A 27,465-nucleotide genomic window follows, 5' to 3' on the forward strand; every position below is an offset into this window, starting at 1 on the left:
CCCGTCACTTCCTGTTGCGAATGATTCGGTGCTGGGAGCAGGATGTGGAGCGGACTGCTGCCCCCGGGGGTGACGGAGAGCGACCTGTCCGAGGAGGAGGAGGAGGAGGGGGCCCCGGGGCCGAGCGGAGCCTCAGCTGGCGTGTCCGAGAGCAGCGTCACGGTCAGTGCGCCCCGAGATGTCCTCCGTCCTGTGCCCCCCCCGAGATGTCCTCCGTCCTGTGCCCCCCCCGAGATGTCCTCCGTCCTGTGCCCCCCCCGAGATGTCCTCCGTCCTGTGCCCCCCGAGATGTCCTCCATCCTGTGCCCCCCGAGATGTCCTCCGTCCTGTGCCCCCCCCGAGATGTCCTCCGTCCTGTGCCCCCCCCGAGATGTCCTCCGTCCTGTGCCCCCCCCGAGATGTCCTCCGTCCTGTGCCCCCCCCGAGATGTCCTCCATCCTGTGCCCCCCGAGATGTCCTCCGCCCTGTGCCCCCCGAGATGTCCCCCGCCCTGTGCCCCCCCGAGATGCCCTGTGCCCCCTGAGATGTCCTCCGCCCTGTGCCCCCTGAGATGTCCTCCGCCCTGTGCCCCCCGAGATGTCCTCCGCCCTGTGCCCCCCCGAGATGTCCTCCGCCCTGTGCCCCCCCGAGATGTCCTCCGCCCTGTGCCCCCCCGAGATGTCCTCCGCCCTGTGCCCCCCGAGATGTCCTCCGCCCTGTGCCCCCCGCCCTGTGCCCCCCCCGAGATGTCCTCCGCCCTGTGCCCCCCGAGATGTCCTCCGCCCTGTGCCCCCCGCCCTGTGCCCCCCCGAGATGTCCTCCGCCCTGTGCCCCCCCGAGATGTCCTCCGCCCTGTGCCCCCCCGAGATGTCCTCCGCCCTGTGCCCCCCCCGAGATGTCCTCCGCCCTGTGCCCCCCGAGATGTCCTAGGTTTGGATTTTTTATTAGTTTTCTTTTTTTTTTTTTTCGCAGAAATTCCTGGCTCTTCAGAAGAGGTGCTCCGAGCTTCAGGTGGAGTCCAGGAAGAAGAGGCGGAGACGCAGGAAAGGTAACTCCTCCCCTCTAGGGTGGGGGCTGATCCCGGGGTGGCGGCTGATACGGCCGCCTGTGCAGCGTTTTCAGGGCCGCAGTTTCAGTGAGATCTAGATTGTGATTCTAAAAAAGCAGAAATCCCGCTTCCAATACAAACGTCGCCGCTTTTATTGAAATTGTTTTTTTTTGCAACTTTCCGGTGTCTCGATGGAAGCAAAATTATCACCATCTGTGGCCCCAGTGACGGTATCTTAGATTCGCCCTCGGTGACAATATCTCATATTTGGTCGCGGTCGGTTCTTCCAGTATTCCCGGCAGTGGAGGGTGGTGGTCGCTTCTTCTAGTATTCCCGGCAGTGGATGTTGGCGGTCGGTTCTTCTAGTATTCCCGGCAGTGGATGTTGGCGGTCGGTTCTTCTAGTATTCCCGGCAGTGGATGTTGGCGGTCGGTTCTTCTAGTATTCCCGGCAGTGGATGTTGGCGGTCAGTTCTTCTAGTATTCCCGGCAGTGGATGTTGGCGGTCAGTTCTTCTAGTATTCCCGGCAGTGGATGTTGGCGGTCGCTTCTTCTAGTATTCCCGGCAGTGGATGTTGGCGGTCAGTTCTTCTAGTATTCCCGGCAGTGGAGGGTGGTGGTCGCTTCTTCTAGTATTCCCGGCAGTGGATGTTGGCGGTCGCTTCTTCTAGTATTCCCGGCAGTGGAGGGTGGCGGTCGGTTCTTCTAGTATTCCCGGCAGTGGAGGGTGGCGGTCGCTTCTTCTAGTATTCCCGGCAGTGGATGTTGGCGGTCGGTTCTTCTAGTATTCCCGGCAGTGGATGTTGGCGGTCGGTTCTTCCAGTATTCCCGGCAGTGGAGGGTGGCGGTCGCTTCTTCTAGTATTCCCGGCAGTGGAGGGTGGCGGTCGGTTCTTCTAGTATTCCCGGCAGTGGAGGGTGGCGGTCGGTTCTTCTAGTATTCCCGGCAGTGGATGTTGGCGGTCGGTTCTTCTAGTATTCCCGGCAGTGGATGTTGGCGGTCGGTTCTTCTAGTATTCCCGGCAGTGGAGGGTGGTGGTCGCTTCTTCTAGTATTCCCGGCAGTGGATGTTGGCGGTCGCTTCTTCTAGTATTCCCGGCAGTGGAGGGTGGCGGTCGGTTCTTCTAGTGTTCCCGGCAGTGGATGTTGGCGGTCGCTTCTTCTAGTATTCCCGGCAGTGGAGGGTGGCGGTCGGTTCTTCTAGTATTCCCGGCAGTGGAGGGTGGTGGTCGCTTCTTCTAGTGTTCCCGGCAGTGGAAGGTGGCGGTCGCTTATTCTAGTATTCCCGGCAGTGGATGTTGGCGGTCAGTTCTTCTAGTATTCCCGGCAGTGGAGGGTGGCGGTCGCTTCTTCTAGTATTCCCGGCAGTGGATGTTGGCGGTCAGTTCTTCTAGTATTCCCGGCAGTGGAGGGTGGCGGTCGGTTCTTCTAGTATTCCCGGCAGTGGAGGGTGGCGGTCGCTTCTTCTAGTATTCCCGGCAGTGGATGTTGGCGGTCGCTTCTTCTAGTATTCCCGGCAGTGGAGGGTGGCGGTCGCTTCTTCTAGTATTCCCGGCAGTGGAGGGTGGCGGTCGGTTCTTCTAGTATTCCCGGCAGTGGAGGGTGGCGGTCGGTTCTTCTAGTATTCCCGGCAGTGGAGGGTGGCGGTCGGTTCTTCTAGTATTCCCGGCAGTGGAGGGTGGCGGTCGGTTCTTCTAGTATTCCCGGCAGTGGAGGGTGGCGGTCGGTTCTTCTAGTATTCCCGGCAGTGGAGGGTGGCGGTCGCTTCTTCTAGTATTCCCGGCAGTGGATGTTGGCGGTCGCTTCTTCTAGTATTCCCGGCCGTGGAGGGTGGCGGTCGGTTCTTCTAGTATTCCCGGCAGTGGAGGGTGGCGGTCGGTTCTTCTAGTATTCCCGGCAGTGGAGGGTGGCGGTCGCTTCTTCTAGTATTCCCGGCAGTGGAGGGTGGCGGTCGCTTCTTCTAGTATTCCCGGCAGTGGAGGGTGGCGGTCGCTTCTTCTAGTATTCCCGGCAGTGGAGGGTGGCGGTCGCTTCTTCTAGTATTCCCGGCAGTGGAGGGTGGCGGTCGCTTCTTCTAGTATTCCCGGCAGTGGAGGGTGGCGGTCGCTTCTTCTAGTATTCCCGGCAGTGGAGGGTGGCGGTCGCTTCTTCTAGTATTCCCGGCAGTGGAGGGTGGCGGTCAGAATATCATGGCTCCTCATTCCCAGCCTCTCAGCCCGCATGTAACCAGTCCTATAGTCACCGGCGGTTTCCTGCCCGCCAGTTTGTGTCAGATGGTTTCAGGCTATTCAAACAAAGGCAGGATGAAGCCGAACCGTCCCATAATCCTCCGCTCCCCGTCCCCAGAGAGGATCTTGAGGCCTAGAAACCAGCGGGTCTTCTCCAGACGACTCACTGGTCGAATGTACAAAACACTGGTGAGTTCACTGCGAGTTCACGCTGAGGCGTCTGCTTCTGCAAAATTCACGCTGAGGCGTCGGCTTCTGCGAGTTCGCGCTGAGGCGTCGGCTTCTGCGAGTTCGCGCTGAGGCGTCGGCTTCTGCGAGTTCGCGCTGAGGCGTCGGCTTCTGCGAGTTCGCGCTGAGGCGTCGGCTTCTGCGAGTTCGCGCTGAGGCGTCGGCTTCTGCGAGTTCGCGCTGAGGCGTCGGCTTCTGCGAGTTCGCGCTGAGGCGTCGGCTTCTGCGAGTTCGCGCTGAGGCGTCGGCTTCTGCGAGTTCGCGCTGAGGCGTCGGCTTCTGCGAGTTCGCGCTGAGGCGTCGGCTTCTGCGAGTTCGCGCTGAGGCGTCGGCTTCTGCGAGTTCGCGCTGAGGCGTCGGCTTCTGCGAGTTCGCGCTGAGGCGTCGGCTTCTGCGAGTTCGCGCTGAGGCGTCGGCTTCTGCGAGTTCGCGCTGAGGCGTCGGCTTCTGCGAGTTCGCGCTGAGGCGTCGGCTTCTGCGAGTTCGCGCTGAGGCGTCGGCTTCTGCGAGTTCGCGCTGAGGCGTCGGCTTCTGCGAGTTCGCGCTGAGGCGTCGGCTTCTGCGAGTTCGCGCTGAGGCGTCGGCTTCTGCGAGTTCGCGCTGAGGCGTCGGCTTCTGCGAGTTCGCGCTGAGGCGTCGGCTTCTGCGAGTTCGCGCTGAGGCGTCGGCTTCTGCGAGTTCGCGCTGAGGCGTCGGCTTCTGCGAGTTCGCGCTGAGGCGTCGGCTTCTGCGAGTTCGCGCTGAGGCGTCGGCTTCTGCGAGTTCGCGCTGAGGCGTCGGCTTCTGCGAGTTCGCGCTGAGGCGTCGGCTTCTGCGAGTTCGCGCTGAGGCGTCGGCTTCTGCGAGTTCGCGCTGAGGCGTCGGCTTCTGCGAGTTCGCGCTGAGGCGTCGGCTTCTGCGAGTTCGCGCTGAGGCGTCGGCTTCTGCGAGTTCGCGCTGAGGCCTCGGCTTCTGCGAGTTCGCGCTGAGGCCTCGGCTTCTGCGAGTTCGCGCTGAGGCGTCGGCTTCTGCGAGTTCGCGCTGAGGCGTCGGCTTCTGCGAGTTCGCGCTGAGGCGTCGGCTTCTGCGAGTTCGCGCTGAGGCGTCGGCTTCTGCGAGTTCGCGCTGAGGCGTCGGCTTCTGCGAGTTCGCGCTGAGGCGTCGGCTTCTGCGAGTTCGCGCTGAGGCGTCGGCTTCTGCGAGTTCGCGCTGAGGCGTCGGCTTCTGCGAGTTCGCGCTGAGGCGTCGGCTTCTGCGAGTTCGCGCTGAGGCGTCGGCTTCTGCGAGTTCGCGCTGAGGCGTCGGCTTCTGCGAGTTCGCGCTGAGGCGTCGGCTTCTGCGAGTTCATCCTATTAGTCCACACAGAACCTGTCCTAATCGCACAGCAGGACGGGTTCCTTCAGGACACTGAGCTAAAGAGTTGCCTCAGCCGCCTCTCTGCTTGTCAGGGATCCTGATTACAGCTGATAAGAACTTCAGCTGAAGCAATGGAGCTCATAAGGAGACATGAAGGACAGAGCAGATGGAAAAGTGTGTGTGTGTGTGGGGGTGGGGGTATTGAGGGGCAGCTCTTGTGTGCAGACTCCATCACCACAGTCTGTCCTGTCCGTCCTCTCTGTACTTCATGTCTCCTCATGAGCTCTATTCCTACAGACACCCATCATTCATCAGACATAGATCACATTAAACTGTGTTCATACCAGTGCTCCAGCCTAAAAAAAATACCTAGTTGCCATCGGCTCCTGAACTGAAAAATTTAGGAGCCTAATCAAATTTTTAGTTGCCAAATCGAAACTGAATCAAAATTTTGGTATCGTGACAACGCTATGCTGATCAGATCGGCGTAGGGTTGTTTTGAAACCAAAATTTTGATTCGCTTTCGTCACCATAAAAAAGTATTGCGATACTCAATACCGCGCAAAAAAAAAAAAAAAAGCCGCGTGCATTTCGCATTTTATGAAACATTCGGCCCATAATAGAACCGTCCTATCCTATTTTTTGGGGTGACAAGTTGACTAAAAAATGGCGAATGCTCACCGCATAGGAGATATTTTTGAATAATTTAATAGTTTGGACAGCGCTATGTAATATGTTTATTTATTTATTGTTTATATATTTTATATGTAAAATTGGGAAAGGGGGGATTTAAACTTAATATTTTAGGGTACTTTCACACTAGCGTTTTTCTTTTCCGGCACTGAGTTCCGTCCTAGGGCCTCAAAACCGGAAAAGAACTGATCAGTGTTATCCCCATGCATTCTGAATGGAGAGTAATCCGTTCAGGATGCATCAGGATGTCTTCAGTTCAGTCATTTTGACTGATCAGGCAAAAGATAAAACCACAGCATGCTACGGTTTTATCTCCGGCGAAAAAAAAATGAAGATTTGCCTGAATGCCGGATCTGGCATTTTTCCCCATAGGAATGTATTAGTGCCAGATCCGGCATTCAGAATACCGGAATGCACCCGCACTAAATCCGGACCCATTCACTTCTATGGAGCTCTGCACATGAGCGGTGATTTTCACACATCACTTGTGCGTTGCGTGAAAATTGCAGCGTGCTCTGTTGTGCGTTTTTCACGCAACGCAAGCCCCATAGAAGTTAATGTGGCTGTGTGAAAATCGCAAGCGAGTGCGGATGCGGCGCGATTTTCCCGCATGGTTCCTGGGATGAAAGTCTATTCACTGTATTATTTTCCCTTTATAACAACATGGTTCTAAGGGAAAATAATAGCGTTCTGAATACAGACTGCATAGTAGAAGGTCAATATAATAAACATTGGTGGCGCAGTGTGCCCCCCCTCAATATAATAAACATTGGTGGCGCAGTGCGCCCCCCCATCACCCCAATATAATAAACATTGGTGGCGCAGTGCGCCCCCCCCCCATATAATAAACATTGGTGGCACAGTGCGCCCCCCCCCATCACCCCAATATAATAAACATTGGTGGCACAGTGCCCCCCCCCCCATCACCCCAGTATAATAAACATTGGTGGCGCAGTGCCCCCCCCATCACCCCATCACAGGGGGGCGCACTGTGCCACCAACGTTTCTTATACAAATACAGGAGGCGGGTGCCGGAATCAAATAGCCGGCACCCGACCTTTGTGACAGGGAGCTGCGATCAGCGGCAGTTAACCCCTCAGGTACCGCACCTGAAGGGTTAACTCAACTGCAGCTGATCGCAGCTCCCTGTCACAAAGGTCGGGTGCCGGCTATTTGATTCCAGCACCCGCCTCCTGTATTTGTATGACAGGTCAGTTATCTTCATTGGTGGCGCAGTGGCCACAGCCCCTCCCCTCCTCCTCCTGTCTCTCTTCTTATTGGTGGAGGCGGCAGCAGCAGCAGCACAGGGGGGAGGGAGAGACTCCTCCTGCACTGCTGAGAACGATCATCTCCTGTGCCGCCGCTGTATTGAGCAGAGCTGCGGCGGCGGGTCTAGTCGCAAATGGCGACAAGACTAAAAAGTCTTGTCGCCATTTGTAAATTCTAAGTCGCATTGGCGACCATTTTGGTCGCCATCTGGAGCCCTGCATTATCATAATCCCTGACAAGCAGAGAGGATGAGGCAGCTCTTTAGCTCAGTGCTCTGAAGTAACTTGTCCTGCTGTGTGATTAGGACAGGTTCTGTGTGTACTAATAGGATGGCGGCCATTGTATTTCTCCTAATGATGCTCCCCAGAGAAAACGAGCCATAATATCTGATGAAAGGTATTTGGGAATATATTTATACTTAAGTAATATTTAGGTATTTTCATTTTCTTCATTCCTGGAGAACCCCTTTAAGGACCAATAATATTTCCCCCCTTTGTGTTCTCGCAGTCATAACTTTTTAATTTTTTCTTCTTAATGTTTCTTTTATTTTGCGGGATTAGTTGTAGGTTTTTTAGGAACCATGTTGGGGTGTATACAGTGTAGTAAATGACTTTTATTTTATTATTTTAGTGGAATTTTTTTATGATGTTCACTGTGTGGTAAAAATAGTATAATTTTATTATGTGGGTAACGTCCCATTTCTACATATTGTTACCGGTTTAGCTGCTCCTATCTCTGGTTCAGTAGCCGCTAGAGATTTGGCTTTGTATGAAAGCTGACAGACAATGCAATATGTTCAGCACAGGGGCAGATATCACTGATAGAAACCGGCACACTGTGAATGCAGCGGAAAGTGAAAGTAGAAGCCGGTTTTACTCGTGATTATTCCCGGCTCGATGTCTAGCAGTGATGTCTCTTCTGTTGCGTGGACTTCAGGTTGCATGTTTCTAGCTGCTACCGTTCCGGAGATAGCAGCTCCTAAGTGGTTAAATGCCCGGCCACCGATGTAAATTCACGCCGGGCAGTCACAAAAGGGTTAATGCACTGATTTTTCCATTGTTCATTTGCTGATTTTTATGCAAATTAGGCCTTTAGTGTACTGAGGGAGTCACCCCAAGCTCCACCCCTTTCTGTGACCAGCCCCTCCCTTGCTGCTTTGATTGACAGGTCCAGGCCACAGAAATGAGCGGAGTAAGGGCTCGTTCACACGACCGTGCTGTTTTTTGCGGTCCACAAATTGCGGATTCACAAAACACGGATGGCGCCCGTGTGCCTTCCGCATTTTGCGGAACGGAACAGGAGGCCTATTATAGAAATGCCTATTCTTGTCTGCAAAAACTGACATTTTTGCCCGACCACGGAACGGAGCAACGGATGCGGACAGCACACAGAGTGCTGTCCCCATCTTTTGCAGACCCATTGAAATGAATAGTTCCGTATACGGAGCGCAAAGGACGTTCATGTGAACGAGCCCTAATGCGGACCCCCTCGTTGCACCAAAGACTCAATATACATAATTTTTATCAGGTGAAGCCCGTGTCTGTGGAGAGGGAGGTCGGGGTGTCACATTCCCTTAAAGGGCCCCTGTCAGCAAATCTGTCCCTCTGACCCCTGCTGACCTGTTACATGAGCGGCAGCTGAGGACATCCGTGTTGGTCCCATGTTCACATGTGCCCGCACTGCTGGGAAAAATAAGGTTTTAATATATGAAAATGAGCCTCTAGGAGCAATGGGGGTGTTCCCATTACACCTAGAGGCTCCGCTCTCTCTGCAGCTGCTGCCAGGGCCAGGTGTGAACACGTCATCACTTCTCCTAAAGTCTCGCTCTTCAGAATCCGGCGCGGTGCAGGAGAGGATTGCCCCCGCTGCCCCTAGAGGCTCATTTCCATATGTCTTCATCTGCCAGGAGCACATGGAAGAGATCAGCAGGTGTGCAGTCCGGAAATCCGCGTGTGGGCGTGATCCTCCGAGCGCACAGCAGTATACTGATTTATAATGCTGTGTGTCTCTACCTGACCTTCCTTCCACAGGATCATAGGGACGGCTTTATGTGGGTGCGATCCTGTGGAAGGAAGGTCAGGCAGAGACACACAGCATTATAAATCAGTATAATGCCGTGTGATCCTGCTAGTCCAGAACAGAGGATCACGCCCCCACATAGGGCGTCATCTCCGGACTGCCAATGTGCAACAACCCTTAAGGACCATTTACTGTCAGATATATACTGTCAGCTTTTCTAGCGTATATCTGTCGTAGATTGCAGCGTAAAGGTTAGTTGCACCGCAGTCTGCAACTTCTCCCCGCTTATGTCAGGTCTAAAAAAAAAAGGGGGGGGGGCGTGGCATGGGCAGGAAAGTGGGACGGACAGACGGCCCATCCATTTATCATTTTCTATGCTTGTTTTAGACATTGAAAATGTTCTAAATCTAAGCCAGCAAGGAACCTGCCGTAGATTTAGACCGATGGTGGATGCGTCAAAGTTATGTAGAGGCCAGGACCTCTTAATAAATGACCCCCTAAACTGTGGAAGTGGAGTCATCTTATTATAGGTCATAGATAGACCTGACTTATCTTCTGATGACTGGAGGGAGGTGGAGCCATCTTATTATAGGTCATAGATAGACCTGACTTATCTTCTGATGGCTGGAGGGAGGTGGAGCCATCTTATTATAGGTCATAGATAGACCTGACTTCTCTTCTGATGACTGGAGGGAGGTGGAGCCATCTTATTATAGGTCATAGATAGACCTGACTTATCTTCTGATGGCTGAAGGGAGGTGGAGCCATCTTATTATAGGTCATAGATAGACCTGACTTATCTTCTGATGACTGGAGGGAGTCGGAGCCATCTTATTATAGGTCATAGATAGACCTGACTTATCTTCTGATGACTGGAGGGAGGTGGAGCCATCTTATTATAGGTCATAGATAGATCTGACTTATCTTCTGATGACTGGAGGGAGGTGGAGCCATCTTATTATAGGTCATAGATAGACCTGACTTATCTTCTGATGGCTGAAGGGAGGTGGAGCCATCTTATTATAGGTCATAGATAGACCTGACTTATCTTCTGATGACTGGAGGGAGGTGGAGCCATCTTATTATGTGTCATAGATAGATCTAACTTATCTTCTGATGACTGGAGGGAGGTGGAGCCATCTTATTATAGGTCATAGATAGACCACCTGACTTATCTTCTGATGACTAGAGGGAGTCGGAGCCATCTTATTATAGGTCATAGATAGACCTGACTTATCTTCTGATGACTGGAGGGAGGTGGAGCCATCTTATTATAGGTCATAGATAGACCTGACTTATCTTCTGATGACTGGAGGGAGGTGGAGCCATCTTATTATAGGTCATAGATAGACCTGACTTATCTTCTGATGACTGGAGGGAGGTGGAGCCATCTTATTATAGGTCATAGATAGACCTGACTTATCTTCTGATGACTAGAGGGAGTCGGAGCCATCTTATTATAGGTCATAGATAGACCTGACTTATCTTCTGATGACTGGAGGGAGGTGGAGCCATCTTATTATAGGTCATAGATAGACCTGACTTCTCTTCTGATGACTGGAGGGAGGTGGAGCCATCTTATTATAGGTCATAGATAGACCTGACTAATCTTCTGATGACTGGAAGGAAGAGGAGCCATCTTATTATAGGTCATAGATAGACCTGACTTATCTTCTGATGACTGGAAGGAAGAGACGCCATCTTATTATAGGTCATAGATAGACCTGACTTATCTTCTGATGACTAGAGGGAAGAGGAGCCATCCTATTATAGGTCATAGATAGACCTGATTTATCTTCTGAGGCCTGTGGAGGTAAGTGGCTCCATCTTATCATAGATAGACCTGATTTATCTTCTGAGGTCTGGAGGTAAGTGGCTCCATCTTATCATAGATAGACCTGATTTATCTTCTGAGGTCTGGAGGGAAGTGGCTCCATCTTATCATAGATAGACCTGATTTATCTTCTGATGACTGGATGATGGTACTACTTGGAACCGAAACCGAGTTCGGTAAAAGTTTTTTTTACAGTGGAAATTAATTTCTGAAGTTATTACCCGAAGTCTCGTTAGCAAAGTAATAACTTTGGCTCATCTGAGCCAATACATTCTAATACTGTACAGAGCGCTTTCTCCGTACAGTATTTAAACAAAGTATTATGCAAATTAATTTTGGATGTTTTATCCTAAGCCGATTCGCTTATCCCTAGTCATAGAGATACCTGACCTATAATGACTGGAGGGAAGTGGGTGGTATGGGGAGGTGGAGGCTTCTGAATGTGTTATGTATGTGGGTGTAAGTTTAGACTTTTGGAGAAGATTGGGTGGGTTCAGTGAGACCGTGCCTAATGTCTTCTGTTGACTTATGATATTGGGGGGCTTGAGACCTTGGTCAGACTGGCCAACTGTTCTCCCTCGCTGTGTGTTCTGTGGGCGCTCACTTTACCCTGTTCTCTTCTTTTTTTTTTTTTTTTTGTATTAGGAAAGCAGCGACTTCCGGAGGAACAGAAGAATAATGAATGGTGCGAGAGGAGGGATTTGGGGGCGGGTGGAATCAGAAGTATAATACTTACTTACTGTGTGTTTTGTCACAGCCCCGCACCTGGAACACCCCCCGCTCCCGCTCTGGAGACCCTCCAGAAATATTTTGGAGTCAATGATCATCTTGAGCCTCCTGTGTGCATGAAGATCATGAAAAAGGCAAGTGATGACGACCCCCTCCCCCCGCCCAATAGTAGACATGCACACATCTTTGGGATCAATCCTCCCGTAGCAGAGGTGTCCACCATTTGATGTCTCCACCTATAGATCTCAGAATACATTATACCCCATAGTAGATGAGTCCTTTACCTGGCGTCTCCAGCTATAGATCTCAGGGTACATTATATCCCCATAATAGAGGTCTCCAGCATCTGCTGTTACAGTGGCCAGGTGTGGGGTGGCCCCAACGATATGCTGAATCCCTCGGGACACCTTCGAGGTGTCACCACGTGTTGCTGCTCTCCGGAAGGGATGTTAAGGCGTGGTGCACCCCAATGGGAAATAAGTCCAGAGAGTCAGGGTCTGCAGTATCCAGGGGGCTTCTTTACTGGAGGAATTCAGGTACAAAACAATACAGGCGAGGCCTAGGGCTGGCTTCTCCAGTCTCCTGAGACGAGGCATAGGGTTGGCTTCTCCAGTCTCCTCCCTGAGACGAGGCATAGGGTTGGCTTCTCCAGTCTCCTCCCTGAGACGAGGCATAGGGTTGGCTTCTCCAGTCTCCTCCCTGAGATGAGGCATAGGGTTGGCTTCTCCAGTCTCCTCCCTGAGACGAGGCATAGGGTTGGCTTCTCCAGTCTCCTCCCTGAGACGAGGCATAGGGTTGGCTTCTCCAGTCTCCTCCCTGAGACGAGGCATAGGGTTGGCTTCTCCAGTCTCCTCCCTGAACGAGGCATAGGGCTGGCTTCTCCAGTCTCCTCCCTGAGACGAGGCATAGGGCTGGCTTCTCCAGTCTCCTCCCTGAGACGAGGCATAGGGCTGGCTTCTCCAGTCTCCTCCCTGAGACGAGGCATAGGGCTGGCTTCTCCAGTCTCCTCCCTGAGACGAGGCATAGGGCTGGCTTCTCCAGTCTCCTCCCTGAGACGAGGCATAGGGCTGGCTTCTCCAGTCTCCTCCCTGGCAGAAGAAGGTTCTGTGCTGAGGAAAGGCCTGAGCTAGCTGTCCCTCTCTCTCTCTCCAAAGGCTGGTACCCTGATCAAAGGCTGGAGGCCCATGGTCTGTAGCTCAGTATTCCACATGGCATCTTGGTCACAGGGCTGGTGACCAATGGTCTGTGGCTCAGCGTCCCCATCTCAGCGTTTTCTTCTGGTCACTCAGTAGTCTGGCAGCGTCTTCCCCTCCAAGCACTGGTCTCTAACTGCAGCACACTAGGGGCTCGGACTACTCTCCTTATGTACAGTTCTAACTAGACTGGAACCTTCTAGTGGGAGAGATGGATTGGAGAAGCTCAGCACAAACAGATACAATGTTACACTTTCCGTCTCTCATAGACTTATATTAGAACTTCAATGATACTGAATGGCAATGACACAGCAGATTTTCCAGACAAAAACAAGTTTCCAGACATAACAAAAGAGCTAAACCAGACATTCAGAAGGTCAGTCTGTCTGGTTTTGGTGGTAAACAAGTCTGGCTTTTCCATCCAAAACATGCTCTTCTTTAAAGCCTATGGCAGCTGTGGAAAATTACCAGCTTCTCATTCAAAGTCCCAAAAGTCTCTCAGGATTCATTAACTCTTTCCACAGAGCCATGTAATGGACAGGATATGTATCAGGACATACATATAAAATGCAGTAACACAGTATCTTGTTTAGAGAAAAAAAACAGCACTACTCACTGGATGTATTCAAAATTCTGTCCCAATGGTGGCGGTGCCAGCAGTGTTCGGTCCAAGCCCGACGGGCCCCCAGTAATCCATAAAAGAAAATAATTACCGCAGCACTCTGTCTTCAGTCATATATGGTTTATTCACCAACCGTGCGACGTTTCGACTTCACAGATATATGCTTGAAAAAGACTCTGTGAAGTCGAAACGTCGCACAGTAGGTGAATAAACCATATATGACTGAAGAGAGTGCTGCGGTAATTATTTTATTTTATTTAACCTGGTATCTCCACTTGTAGAGCTGATGGTACCTTATACCATAGAAACATAGAATGTGTCGGCAGATAAGAACCATTTGGCCCATCTAGTCTGCCCAAAATACCCCCATAGTAGAGGTGTCCTGTTCCTGGTGTCTACTCCTGTAGATCTCTGGGTACATTATATTCCCTTAGTAGAGGTGTCCTGTTCCTGGTATCTCCACCTATAGATCTCTGGGTACATTATACCCCCATAGTAGAGGTGTCCTGTTCCTGGTGTCTACTCCTGTAGATCTCTGGGTACATTATACCCCCATAGTAGAGGTGTCCTGTTCCTGGTGTCTCCACCTATAGATCTCTGGGTACATTATACCCCCATAGTAGAGGTGTCCTGTTCCTGGTGTCTCCACCTATAGATCTCTGGGTACATTATACCCCCATAGTAGAGGTGTCCTGTTCCTGGTGTCTACTCCTGTAGATCTCTGGGTACATTATACCCCCATAGTAGAGGTGTCCTGTTCCTGGTGTCTCCACCTATAGATCTCTGGGTACATTATACCCCCATAGTAGAGGTGTCCTGTTCCTGGTGTCTCCACCTATAGATCTCTGGGTATATTATACCCCCATAGTAGAGGTGTCCTGTTCCTGGTGTCTACTCCTGTAGATCTCTGGGTACATTATACCCCCATAGTAGAGGTGTCCTGTTCCTGATGTCTCCACCTATAGATCTCTGGGTACATTATACCCCCATAGTAGAGGTGTCCTGTTCCTGGTGTCTACTCCTGTAGATCTCTGGGTACATTATACCCCCATAGTAGAGGTGTCCTGTTCCTGATGTCTCCACCTATAGATCTCTGGGTACATTATACCCCCATAGTAGAGGTGTCCTGTTCCTGGTGTCTACTCCTGTAGATCTCTGGGTACATTATACCCCCATAGTAGAGGTGTCCTGTTCCTGATGTCTCCACCTATAGATCTCTGGGTACATTATACCCCCAAAGTAGAGGTGTCCTGTTCCTGTTGTCTACTCCTGTAAATTTCAGAGTACATTATATCCCTGTGGTAGAGGTGTCAACCATCTGATGTCTCCACCTATAGATCTCGGGGTACATTATATTCCCTTAGTAGAGGTGTCCTGCATCTGCTGCCTGCACCTATAGATCTCAGGGTACATTATATTCCCTTAGTAGAGGTGTCAACCATCTGATGTCTCCACCTATAGATCTCTGGGTACATTATATTCCCTTAGTAGAGGTGTCCTGCATCTGGTGCCTGCACCTATAGATCTCTGGGTACATTATATTCCCTTAGTAGAGGTGTCATGTACCTCGGTGTCTCCAGCTGTAGATCTCAGTAGATAAGGCTATGCATCCATGAATGATAGATCCTATAAGAACTCATTAGCATCCATAGCCCTCCGGTATTTCTCCTGTTTACAGTGATATGGGCTGTGGTTTTCCGACTCCTGGTCGCAGTCACTTTGGGAAATCTCGTCCGCTGCTTTCTCCCTTTACCACTGTTGACTGTCTCTTCTGTTTGCAGTCACGACTGGAGACGAATTTGGATGAAGCCCTCAAGAAGGGAGACATTAAAGATGCGGAAGAGCTGAGCGACCGGCTGGCTACCCGAGAGGTGAGTACTGGGGGAGACATCAGACGGAGGAGCGCTCCATTCCCTGGTGCTAGAGAAGGTGTGTCACCTCCTGTATAATATAACTGATATCTGGAGAGCGGTGATGTCACCTCCTGTATAATATAACTGATATCTGGAGAGCGGTGATGTCACCTCCTGTATAATATAACTGATATCTGGAGAGCGGTGATGTCACCTCCTGTATAATATAACTGATATCTGGAGAGCGGTGATGTCACCTCCTGTATAATATAACTGATATCTGGAGAGCGGTGATGTCACCTCCTGTATAATATAACTGATATCTGCAGAGCGGTGATGTCACCTCCTGTATAATATAACTGATATCTGGAGAGCGGTGATGTCACCTCCTGTGTAATATAACTGATATCTAGAGAGCGGTGATGTCACCTCCTGTATAATATAACTGATATCTGGAGAGCGGTGATGTCACCTCCTGTATAATATAACTGATATCTGGAGAGCGGTGATGTCACCTCCTGTGTAATATAACTGATATCTGGAGAGCGGTGATGTCACCTCCTGTATAATATAACTGATATCTGGAGAGCGGTGATGTCACCTCCTGTATAATATAACTGATATCTGGAGAGCGGTGATGTCACCTCCTGTATAGTATAACTGATATCTGGAGGGCGGTGATGTCACCTCCTGTATAATATAACTGATATCTGGAGAGCGGTGATGTCACCTCCTGTATAATATAACTGATATCTGGAGAGCGGTGATGTCACCTCCTGTATAATATAACTAATATCTGGAGAGCGGTGATGTCACCTCCTATATAATATAACTGATATCTAGAGAGCGGTGATGTCACCTCCTGTATAATATAACTGATATCTGGAGAGCGGTGATGTCACCTCCTGTATAATATAACTGATATCTGAAGAGCGGTGATGTCACCTCCTGTATAATATAACTGATATCTGGAGAGCGGTGATGTCACCTCCTCTATAATATAACTGATATCTGGAGAGCGGTGATGTCACATCCTGTATAATATAACTGATATCTAGAGAGCGGTGATGTCACCTCCTGTATAATATAACTGATATCTGGAGAGCGGTGATGTCACCTCCTGTATAATATAACTGATATCTAGAGAGCGGTGATGTCACCTCCTGTATAATATAACTGATATCTGGAGAGCGGTGATGTCACCTCCTGTATAATATAACTGATACCTGGAGAGCGGTGATGTCACCTCCTGTATAATATAACTGATATCTGGAGAGCGGTGATGTCACCTCCTGTGTAATATAACTGATATCTGGAGAGCGGTGATGTCACCTCCTGTATAATATAACTGATATCTGGAGAGCGGTGATGTCACCTCCTCTATAATATAACTGATATCTGGAGAGCGGTGATGTCACATCCTGTATAATATAACTGATATCTGGAGAGCGGTGATGTCACCTCCTGTATAATATAACTGATATCTAGAGGGCAGTGATGTCACCTCCTGTATAATGTAACTGATATCTGGAGAGCAGTGATGTCACCCCCTGTATAATATAACTGATATCTGGAGAGCGGTGATGTCACCTCCTGTATAATATAACTGATATCTGGAGAGTGGTGATGTCACCTCCTGTATAATATAACTGATATCTGGAGAGCGGTGATGTCACCTCCTGTATAATATAACTGATACCTGGAGAGCGGTGATGTCACCTCCTGTATAATATAACTGATATCTGGAGAGCGGTGATGTCACCTCCTGTATAATATAACTAATATCTGGAGAGCGGTGATGTCACCTCCTGTATAATATAACTGATATCTGGAGAGCGGTGATGTCACCTCCTGTATAATATAACTGATATCTGGAGAGCGGTGATGTCACCTCCTGTGTAATATAACTGATATCTGGAGAGCGGTGATGTCACCTCCTGTATAATATAACTAATATCTGGAGAGCGGTGATGTCACCTCCTGTGTAATATAACTGATATCTGGAGAGCGGTGATGTCACCTCCTGTGTGGGATTCTCGGGGGTTCTGCGCTCAGCGTTTTGACTCTGCTCAGTGGCGCTATCTCTGATGAGGACGCTGCTGTTCGTGGCGGTGTCGCTGCAGGAATCGTTTGCGGTCTTCTGGTTTTTCCGCCGCCTGCGTTGCAACGACTGAGAGCCGCCTGTGAAATCCACACTGTGAGATGAGAGGCTGCAGCACGAAGACCTGCTGCTGAGGTCGGCTTACACTGCCAGTGTTGTTTTCTGCTGTACCGCACAGATCTGTAGCATTTACACAATGTGGGATCCCAGCCTTGGAGTGCCAGCTCCTCAGACGAGCCCCTCAGCTGTCCTCGGTGCATTCAGATAAGAAGGTCTGAGGAGGTTTCTGCTGTCTGGGGCTGTGTCCGCCATGGTCTCTGCCCCCCACCTGCTGACCTGTCGGTGACTGTGGGGGGAGGGGGCATGCTGCTCACAGTGACCTGATGACCTCTATCGGAGAGTTTCTGCTGCAGCCACCGTTGTGCAGGTTTTCAGAATTCTGTCCACGAGGTGGCGCCAGAGAGTCTTCACCTCCCTTGTGACCGTTAACCCTTATGAGGCGGGTATGTGGTGGCGGACACTGATGCGCCTCGTTTCTCACAGTAATCAGAGGCAGGAGCTGCAGGAGGCTGATAAACCCTGTGCTCCGGGGCGCGCTTCCGCAGAGCGTTAATCCCGATCCTGTCCTAATAGGTGAAGCTAATTTCTGATGTATAACATTTCTAAGCCCTTAAATAGCATCTTGGAAGCGGCAGCTTTGATGGAGGTGGCCGCGCGCCAAGAAGCCAAATAACCCTGGCTTAGTGCGCCTCTGCAGCCTGGGAAGGGACGGGCTCTGCCCGAGAACTTGGACGCAGCCCCTCGTAGTGACCGGGGCAGGCTCGGGGGACTCCCCATCATGACGGTAACCTTGTCAGCTTGGCGTCCATGTTATCAGAGCTCTCGCAGCAGAGCCGTGTTTGCCTGGGGTCCTGATTAAGAGCCTGAAGGGTAAATCTGCCGCACAAAGCCCCGCTCCCCCCTGACCGCGCCGGCCGGATCAGTGATTGACGCCGGATGTTTGTTTATTTATCGGCGTAAAGCTCGGATAATTACACACTGATTACACGCGGCTGGTTCAGGGGTGCGCGGCGGGCCTGGCCGCGGACACAAGGCTGTGACGTCATCAGACAATGGCGGCTGCCGCCACGTTAATCAGCGTGTTTTCTCTGTTAATTAGAAGCATTTTAGTAAATGAAAGCCCACAGCAAAACACATGTATAATTTGTTTGTAATGAGCTGCTAATTGCTGGTAGTGGCGGCTTAGCTCCCTCGGATTCTTTCTTCCTGATTGCCATTTTATTAGCGGCCTCGTCATTAATTAATCTTTTTTTCTAATTAGCTTATAAAACTGTTGATGGCACATTATTGTAAATGTGATTTTAAGTTCAAAGCGTGTTAATAAGCTTTCTACATGACGAGAGATAAAGCAGCCACTGCCGAAAACACCACTTGTTGTGTACCCAACTCTCGGGGAGCGTGGCACCCGGAGATGGCCTCCTCTGTGACTCCACTGGTGGGATCCTTCCGGGGCCAGGGATGGTAACACAAACTGTCCACAGCAGAGAAGCGCTCCAGCAGCTTGCCAGACTGACTCTCATCATCCCTGTCCCCAGAAATGTATATTCTAATTGCCCTATATCACACTGTGCTTCACTCCCATCATCCATGACTCTCTTCTAGCTCTGTAGATGAAGGCTGCTGCAGTGCATCCATCTCCTGGCTCTATAGATGGTGGGGGTGCGGTGCGCTCCTCTACTGGTTCTATAGATGGTGGGGGTGCGGTGCGCTCCTCTACTGGTTCTATAGATGGTGGGGGTGCGGTGCGCTCCTCTACTGGTTCTATAGATGGTGGGGGTGCAGTGCGCTCCTCTACTGGCTCTATAGATGGTGGGGGTGCAGTGCATCCATCTCCTGGCTCTATAGATGGTGGGGGTGCAGTGCGCTCCTCTACTGGCTCTATAGATGGTGGGGGTGCAGTGCATCCATCTCCTGGCTCTATAGATGGTGGGGGTGCAGTGCGCTCCTCTACTGGCTCTATAGATGGTGGGGGTGCAGTGCATCCATCTCCTGGCTCTATAGATGGTGGGGGTGCAGTGCGCTCCTCTACTGGCTCTATAGATGGTGGGGGTGCAGTGCATCCATCTCCTGGCTCTATAGATGGTGGGGGTGCGGTGCGCTCCTCTACTGGCTCTATAGATGGTGGGGGTGCAGTGCATCCATCTCCTGGCTCTATAGATGGTGGGGGTGCAGTGCGCTCCTCTACTGGCTCTATAGATGGTGGGGGTGCAGTGCATCCATCTCCTGGCTCTATAGATGGTGGGAGTGCAGTGCATCCATCTCCTGGCTCTATAGATGGTGGGGGTGCGGTGCGCTCCTCTACTGGTTCTATAGATGGTGGGGGTGCGGTGCGCTCCTCTACTGGTTCTATAGATGGTGGGGGTGCGGTGCGCTCCTCTACTGGTTCTATAGATGGTGGGGGTGCAGTGCGCTCCTCTACTGGCTCTATAGATGGTGGGGGTGCAGTGCATCCATCTCCTGGCTCTATAGATGGTGGGGGTGCAGTGCGCTCCTCTACTGGCTCTATAGATGGTGGGGGTGCAGTGCATCCATCTCCTGGCTCTATAGATGGTGGGGGTGCAGTGCGCTCCTCTACTGGCTCTATAGATGGTGGGGGTGCAGTGCATCCATCTCCTGGCTCTATAGATGGTGGGGGTGCAGTGCGCTCCTCTACTGGCTCTATAGATGGTGGGGGTGCAGTGCATCCATCTCCTGGCTCTATAGATGGTGGGGGTGCGGTGCGCTCCTCTACTGGCTCTATAGATGGTGGGGGTGCAGTGCATCCATCTCCTGGCTCTATAGATGGTGGGGGTGCAGTGCGCTCCTCTACTGGCTCTATAGATGGTGGGGGTGCAGTGCATCCATCTCCTGGCTCTATAGATGGTGGGAGTGCAGTGCGCTCCTCTACTGGTTCTATAGATGGTGGGGGTGCAGTGCGCTCATCTCCTGGCTCTATAGATGGTGGGAGTGCAGTGCGCTCCTCTACTGGCTCTATAGATGGTGGGGGTGCGGTGCGCCCATCTCCTGGCTCTATAGATGGTGGGGGTGCAGTGCGCTGTTCTACTGGCTCTATAGATGGTGGGGGTGCAGTGCGCTCCTCTCCTGGCTCTATAGATGGTGGGGTGCTGTGCGCCCATCTCCTGGCTCTATAGATGGTGGGGGTGCAGTGCGCTCCTCTACTGGCTCTATAGATGGTGGGGGTGCAGTGCATCCATCTCCTGGCTCTATAGATGGTGGGGGTGCAGTGCGCTCCTCTACTGGCTCTATAGATGGTGGGAGTGCAGTGCGCTCCTCTACTGGGTCTATAGATGGTGGGAGTGCAGTGCGCTCCTCTACTGGTTCTTTAGATGGTGGGGGTGCAGTGCGCCCATCTCCTGGCTCTATAGATGGTGGGGGTGCAGTGCGCTCCTCTACTGGCTCTATAGATGGTGGGGGTGCAGTGCGCTCCTCTACTGGCTCTATAGATGGTGGGGTGCTGTGCGCTCATCTCCTGGTTCTATAGATGGTGGGGGTGCAGTGCGCTCCTCTACTGGCTCTATAGATGGTGGGGGTGCAGTGCGCTCATCTACTGGCTCTATAGATGGTGGGGGGGCAGTGCGCTCCTCTACTGGTTCTATAGATGGTGGGGGTGCAGTGCGCTCATCTCCTGGCTCTATAGATGGTGGGGGTGCGGTGCGCTCCTCTACTGGTTCTATAGATGGTGGGGGTGCAGTGCGCTCCTCTCCTGGCTCTATAGATGGTGGGGGTGCAGTGCGCTCCTCTACTGGCTCTATAGATGGTGGGGGTGCAGTGCATCCATCTACTGGCTCTATAGATGGTGGGAGTGCAGTGCGCTCCTCTACTGGTTCTATAGATGGTGGGGGTGCAGTGCATCCATCTCCTGGCTCTATAGATGGTGGGGGTGCAGTGCGCTCCTCTACTGGCTCTATAGATGGTGGGGGTGCGGTGCGCTCCTCTACTGGTTCTATAGATGGTGGGGGTGCAGTGCGCTCATCTCCTGGCTCTATAGATGGTGGGGGTGCGGTGCGCTCCTCTACTGGTTCTATAGATGGTGGGGGTGCAGTGCGCTCCTCTCCTGGCTCTATAGATGGTGGGGGGCAGTGCGCTCCTCTACTGGTTCTATAGATGGTGGGGGTGCAGTGCGCTCATCACCTGGCTCTATAGATGGTGGGGGTGCGGTGCGCTCCTCTAATGGCTCTATAGATGGTGGGGGTGCGCTCCTCTACTGGCTCTATAGATGGTGGGGGTGCGGTGCGCTCCTCTACTGGTTCTATAGATGGTGGGGGTGCGATACGCTCCTCTACTGGTTCTATAGATGGTGGGGGTGCGATACGCTCATCTTCTGGCTCTATAGATGGTGGGAGTGCGGTGCACTCCTCTACTGGCTCTATAGATGTTGGGGGTGCAGTGCGCTCCTCTCCTGGCTCTATAGATGGTGGGGGTGCGGTGCGCTCCTCTCCTGGCTCTATAGATGGTGGGGGTGCGGTGTGCTCATCTACTGGTTCTATAGATGGTGGGGGTGTGGTGCTCTTTTCTACTGGTTCTATAGATGGTGGGGGTGCAGTGCGCTCCTCTACTGGCTCTATAGATGGTGGGGGTGTGGTGCTCTTTTCTACTGGTTCTATAGATGGTGGGGGTGCGGTGCACTCCTCTACTGGCTATATAGATGGCGGAGCTGCAGTGCTTTCCTCTACTGGCTCTATAGATGGTGGGGGTGTGGTACGCTCATCTATTGGTTCTATAGATGGTGGGGGTGCGGTGCGCTCCTCTACTGGCTCTATAGATGGTGGGGGTGCTGTGCGCTCCTCTACTGACTCTATAGATGGGGGCTGGGTGCTCATCTTCTGGCTCTATAGATGGTGGAGGGGTGCTCATCTTCTGACTCTATAGATGGTGGGGGCGTGCTCGTCCTTTGGCTCTATAGATGGTGGGGGGGTGCTCATCTTCTGGCTCTATAGATGATGGGGGGGTGCTCATCCTTTGGCTCTATAGATGGTGGAGGGGTGCTCATCTTCTGGCTCTATAGATGGTGGGGGTGCTGTGCGCTCCTCTACTGGCTCTATAGATGGTGGAGGGGTGCTCATCTTCTGGCTCTATAGATGGTGGAGGGGTGCTCATCTTCTGGCTCTATAGATGGTGGGGGGGTGCTCATCTTCTGGCTCTATAGATGGTGGGGGGGGGTGCTCGTCCTTTGGCTCTATAGATTGTGGAGGGGTGCTCATCTTCTGGCTCTATAGATGGTGGGGGGGTGCTCATCTGGCTCTATAGATGGTGGAGGGGTGCTCATCTTCTGGCTCTATAGATGGTGGGGGGGTGCTCATCTTCTGGCTCTATAGATGGTGGGGGGGTGCTCATCTTCTGGCTCTATAGATGGTGGGGGGGTGCTCATCTTCTGGCTCTATAGATGGTGGGGGGTGCTCATCTTCTGGCTCTATAGATGGTGGGGTGCTCATCTTCTGGCTCTATAGATGGTGGGGGTGCTCATCTTCTGGCTCTATAGATGGGGGGGTGCTCGTCTTCTTGCTCTATAGATGGTGGAGGGGTGCTCATCTTCTGGCCCTATAGATGGGGGGGGGGTTGCACTCGTCTTCTTGCTCTATAGATGGGGGGGTGCTCATCTTCTTGCTCTATAGATGGGGGGGTGCTCATCTTCTTGCTCTATAGATGGTGGGGGGTGCTCATCTTCTTGCTCTATAGATGGTGGGGGGTGCTCATCTTCTTGCTCTATAGATGGGGGGTGCTCATCTTCTTGCTCTATAGATGGGGGGTGCTCATCTTCTTGCTCTATAGATGGTGGGGTTCTCATCTTCTTGCTCTATAGATGGTGGGGGGTGCTCATCTTCTTGCTCTATAGATGGGGGTGCTCATCTTCTTGCTCTATAGATGGTGGGGGGTGCTCATCTTCTTGCTCTATAGATGGTGGGGGGTGCTCATCTTCTTGCTCTATAGATGGTGGGGGGTGCTCATCTTCTTGCTCTATAGATGGTGGGGGGTGCTCATCTTCTTGCTCTATAGATGGTGGGGTTCTCATCTTCTTGCTCTATAGATGGTTGGGGGTGCTCGTCTTCTTGCTCTATAGATGGTGGGGGGTGCTCATCTTCTGGCTCTTTAGATGGTGGGGGGGGTTGCACTCGTCTTCTTGCTCTATAGATGGTGGGGGGTGCTCATCTTCTTGCTCTATAGATGGGGGGAGGTTGCACTCGTCTTCTTGCTCTATAGATAGGGGGGGGGGGGGTGCTCATCTTCTTGCTCTATAGATGGTGGGGGGTGCTCATCTTCTTGCTCTATAGATGGTGGGGGGTGCTCATCTTCTGGCTCTATAGATGGGGGGGGTTGCACTCGTCTTCTGGCTCTATAGATGGGGGGGGGGGTTGCACTCGTCTTCTGGCTCTATAGATGGGGGGGGGGTTGCACTCGTCTTCTTGCTCTATAGATGGTGGGGGGTGCTCATCTTCTGGCTCTATAGATGGGGGGAGGTTGCACTCGTCTTCTTGCTCTATAGATGGTGGGGGGTGCTCATCTTCTGGCTCTATAGATGGGGGGGGTTGCACTCGTCTTCTGGCTCTATAGATGGGGGGGGGGGGTTGCACTCGTCTTCTGGCTCTATAGATGGGGGGAGGTTGCACTCGTCTTCTTGCTCTATAGATAGGGGGGTGACCTGCACTCTTCTTCTGGTACCATACACTTAGTTCTTACAGATGACTCCCTGCCCAGTGCCCCCCGGTTTTCTGCTGCGCGTAGCCGGTCCGGTGTGGGGGGGATTTAGTAGGAAGTGTGACCAATATAGAAAATTGGATAAGACCCTGCATAATGTGACATTACTATAGAGATGAGGGGGTAATTTGTGCCGAGTTTTTTGCTAATTTTCCTGAAGCCTCAGAATAAGGGGCTGTCACCCATTCTGTGCATCAGGCCTGACAGCGCCAATGATCCGTGAAATAGTCTGCCGCTGGCTTTGTTCTGATAAGAATGAACAAATCTGCACAAAGCCGCGCTCCCGCAATCTCATTTTCATACGCGCATGCCGCCTGAAAGGAATAAGCTGTTTGCTGACTTGATTAATCAGACAATTCAGGCTTTTTTTTTTTTTACTTCTTTGTCGCTTTGATCTTTGCCGTCTCCGTGGTAACGCGCTTGACACGAATCTAGAGCTGGAGTTAAGACAATCGGAAATTGTCGCCATCATAAATACGGTTGTGAGGATGCGGCAGGTGAGCGGGAGAGGCGGCTCTTGTGGCCGCTGTCCACCTGGTGCCGTGATCTCCGCAGTGTCACTGTCACTTTGTGCGGATTGTATGGCGGCCCTCTGCCCAGGTGTGTATCCGCCAGGCCGGGGGGCGTGATACATTACAAGGCGCACTCATTGTGTCCGGCGACAAGATGATTTACTCACTTTAAACCTGTAAAATTGAAAGGAATTTAAAGAAGGAGCGGGGAGAAAATCCCTGAGCCGCCTGTGTATTGGCTGGAGGTGACGCCGCGGCTTCACAAATCTTCTAAGTGGCTGTAAAGATGATCGCCTCGAGGGAGCCGCCAGACCCGGCTTCTGAAACCCGCTAAAGCCCTTATCTTCTATCCAAGCAAAGTACCATTAATCTTCCTGAAAGACCTTTTATGGCTTTTAATATCGCCCAAATTAGAACATTTTACACCCCTGCTTCCTGAAATGTACTGATAAAAAGCCTTTGGAGCTTAGTTTTCGTGACTGCAGCCTCCGACCACTTTCCAGTTCCCTGCGATAATGTTGAGACACCTTAATTAAAATGCAGCAGAATGGCGGCTGTTCCGCGTGAGAGTGCGGCGGATTTTCTACAAAAGACTCTGCTTGTATTATGTTCTGTACGAGAGCAGATAGAAGTGGCGGCGGCGCCTCTCTCCCGGTGAAGAGGTAATGTGAGCGGGGGGGCGGTTCTGGGGACCCCGTTCAGACTGGCCAGGCTCCAGCTGACTTCATATACAGGATCCAGGGGAAATCTTCACACTGAGGGTATAGGACTTCAAGGAATACAATCACGAGGTGTCAGTATAAATGGGCCACAGACTAGCGGGCCGGGGGGATTGCTGCAGCTACAGACTTCTAGATGAGATGTGAATAAGTATTGGCGCCCTGCAGCCCCTGAGATCGGCATCTGTGTCTGAGATCCTGGAGACCAAACTTTGTGAAGTCTGTGTCGGATCTGGCATGTGATTTGTGGTTTTGCTCTGGCCCTGCGCTCCTGACAATTATGTGAAGAGATCTCCAGCCGTGATAATAGCGCTCTCCGCTCCCCGCCACCTCTCTAATCCTGTAATCCCCTATTCACGGAGCGGCGCTCACATCCAGTGTCTTTCTTTACAGATCGCAGTGAAGATCACAAAGGCGGCCGCTTATCACAGACACATGAAAGCCAAAGAGGAGCCACAGTCTTCCCGGGACGCTGCCAGCAAGACGAGGCCTCCGGCCTGGGGGTGAGCACTGACCTGGAACCGTGGCCCCTGTGCAAGAGACCCTAGGCAGCACTCTGGGGGCCCCCTGCCGCTGACCACACGTTTTTCAGATGCCTCTTTTCTGTATTTGCAGACAGAGCCGCCCCGTGGCGCCATCTTTGTCATTCATCACCTAATGATGATTTCTTTTATGTTTTTCAGATTTGAGGCCAAGAAAAGATGGGAAACGAAAAGTAACATGGGCTACATGTGACGGGAGCCACTGACACGGATGTACATGTGACGGGAGCCACTGACACGGATGTACATGTGACGGGAGCCACTGACACGGATGTACATGTGACGGGAGCCACTGACACGGATGTCTGTGTGACGGGAGCCACTGACACGGATGTACATGTGACGGGAGCCACTGACACGGATGTACATGTGACGGGAGCCACTGACACGGATGTACATGTGACAGGAGCCACTGACACGGATGTACATGTGACGGGAGCCACTGACACGGATGTCTGTGTGACGGGAGCCACTGACACGGATGTCTGTGTGACGGGAGCCACTGACACGGATGTACATGTGACGGGAGCCACTGACACGGATGTACATGTGACGGGAGCCACTGACACGGATGTACATGTGACGGGAGCCACTGACACGGATGTACATGTGACGGGAGCCACTGACACGGATGTACATGTGACGGGAGCCACTGACACGGATGTACGTGTGACGGGAGCCACTGACACTGATGTCTGTGTGACGGGAGCCACTGACACGGATGTCTGTGTGACGGGAGCCACTGACACGGATGTCTGTGTGACGGGAGCCACTGACACGGATGTCTGTGTGACGGGAGCCACTGACACGGATGTCTGTGTGACGGGAGCCACTGACACGGATGTCTGTGTGACGGGAGCCACTGACACGGATGTCTGTGTGACGGGAGCCACTGACACGGATGTCTGTGTGACGGGAGCCACTGACACGGATTTCTGTGTGACGGGAGCCACTGACACGGATGTACATGTGACGGGAGCCACTGACACGGATGTACATGTGACGGGAGCCACTGACACGGATGTCTGTGTGACGGGAGCCACTGACACGGATGTCTGTGTGACGGGAGCCACTGACACGGATGTCTGTGTGACGGGAGCCACTGACACGGATGTCTGTGTGACGGGAGCCACTGACACGGATGTCTGTGTGACGGGAGCCACTGACACGGATGTCTGTGTGACGGGAGCCACTGACACGGATGTCTGTGTGACGGGAGCCACTGACACGGATGTCTGTGTGACGGGAGCCACTGACACGGATGTCTGTGTGACGGGAGCCACTGACACGGATGTCTGTGTGACGGGAGCCACTGACACGGATGTCTGTGTGACGGGAGCCACTGACACGGATGTCTGTGTGACGGGAGCCACTGACACGGATGTCTGTGTGACGGGAGCCACTGACACGGAAGTCTGTGTGACGGGAGCCACTGACACGGATGTACGTGTGACGGGAGCCACTGACACGGATGTACGTGTGACGGGAGCCGTCAACACAGACATAGAGGGAGTACGTGTGATGGTAACATGGATGTACGTGTAAAGGAGCCGGTAACACAGATATAGAGGAGCTCAGCCGTGTCCTGCGGCTTCGCTGTAGCCTGTATCCGAACATGAATGGGCCACATCCAGATGTTTTATAGAATGTGCTCTGAGCTCAGGCCGTAAGATAGCCCCCCTGACATGATGGGGGTGATTGTGCAGCTTTCACTCAGATGCTTGTGTGATAGCTGACACCAGTGAACAATGGCTGCTCTCCTGGTCATTGTCCGCTAATAAACCTCTAAATGATTCATTACGTCAGTAGT

General features: G+C 52.2%; 1 protein-coding gene and 2 long non-coding RNA genes across 3 annotated transcripts; 1 reads left to right on the forward strand and 2 right to left on the reverse strand.

Annotated features, from left to right (window-relative positions):
* On the forward strand, positions 1 to 27,448 carry FAM204A (family with sequence similarity 204 member A). Its single transcript, XM_040436174.1, has 8 exons — positions 1 to 162; positions 952 to 1,027; positions 11,277 to 11,316; positions 11,389 to 11,494; positions 14,957 to 15,046; positions 25,507 to 25,616; positions 25,797 to 26,354; positions 27,169 to 27,448. The coding sequence occupies exons 1-7, from the start codon at positions 43 to 45 to the stop codon at positions 25,846 to 25,848; spliced, it is 594 nt and encodes a 197-aa protein (XP_040292108.1). The 5' UTR covers positions 1 to 42; the 3' UTR covers positions 25,849 to 26,354; positions 27,169 to 27,448.
* LOC121004088 lies at positions 951 to 10,576 on the reverse strand. Its single transcript, XR_005779659.1, has 3 exons — positions 10,418 to 10,576; positions 6,148 to 6,160; positions 951 to 1,041 (listed from the first exon to the last, which is right to left on the reverse strand). It is a non-coding gene; the product is annotated as an uncharacterized LOC121004088 (long non-coding RNA).
* On the reverse strand, positions 13,134 to 14,950 carry LOC121004087. Its single transcript, XR_005779658.1, has 3 exons — positions 14,507 to 14,950; positions 13,657 to 14,010; positions 13,134 to 13,468 (listed from the first exon to the last, which is right to left on the reverse strand). It is a non-coding gene; the product is annotated as an uncharacterized LOC121004087 (long non-coding RNA).
* Positions 27,449 to 27,465: the final 17 nt, after the last annotated feature.

The sequence above is a fragment of the Bufo bufo genome, chromosome 6 (genome assembly GCF_905171765.1).
Source record: "Bufo bufo chromosome 6, aBufBuf1.1, whole genome shotgun sequence".
NCBI lineage: Eukaryota > Metazoa > Chordata > Amphibia > Anura > Bufonidae > Bufo > Bufo bufo.

Bases quoted from the DNA above. Each gene is read 5' to 3' on its own strand.
- FAM204A (XM_040436174.1), top strand. From the start codon at position 43: ATGTGGAGCGGACTGCTGCCCCCGGGGGTGACGGAGAGCGACCTGTCC. The intron at 11,317-11,388 runs GTGCGAGAGGAG...GTTTTGTCACAG, and splicing joins GAACAGAAGAATAATGAATG to CCCCGCACCTGGAACACCCC. The intron at 25,617-25,796 runs GTGAGCACTGAC...TATGTTTTTCAG, and splicing joins ACGAGGCCTCCGGCCTGGGG to ATTTGAGGCCAAGAAAAGAT.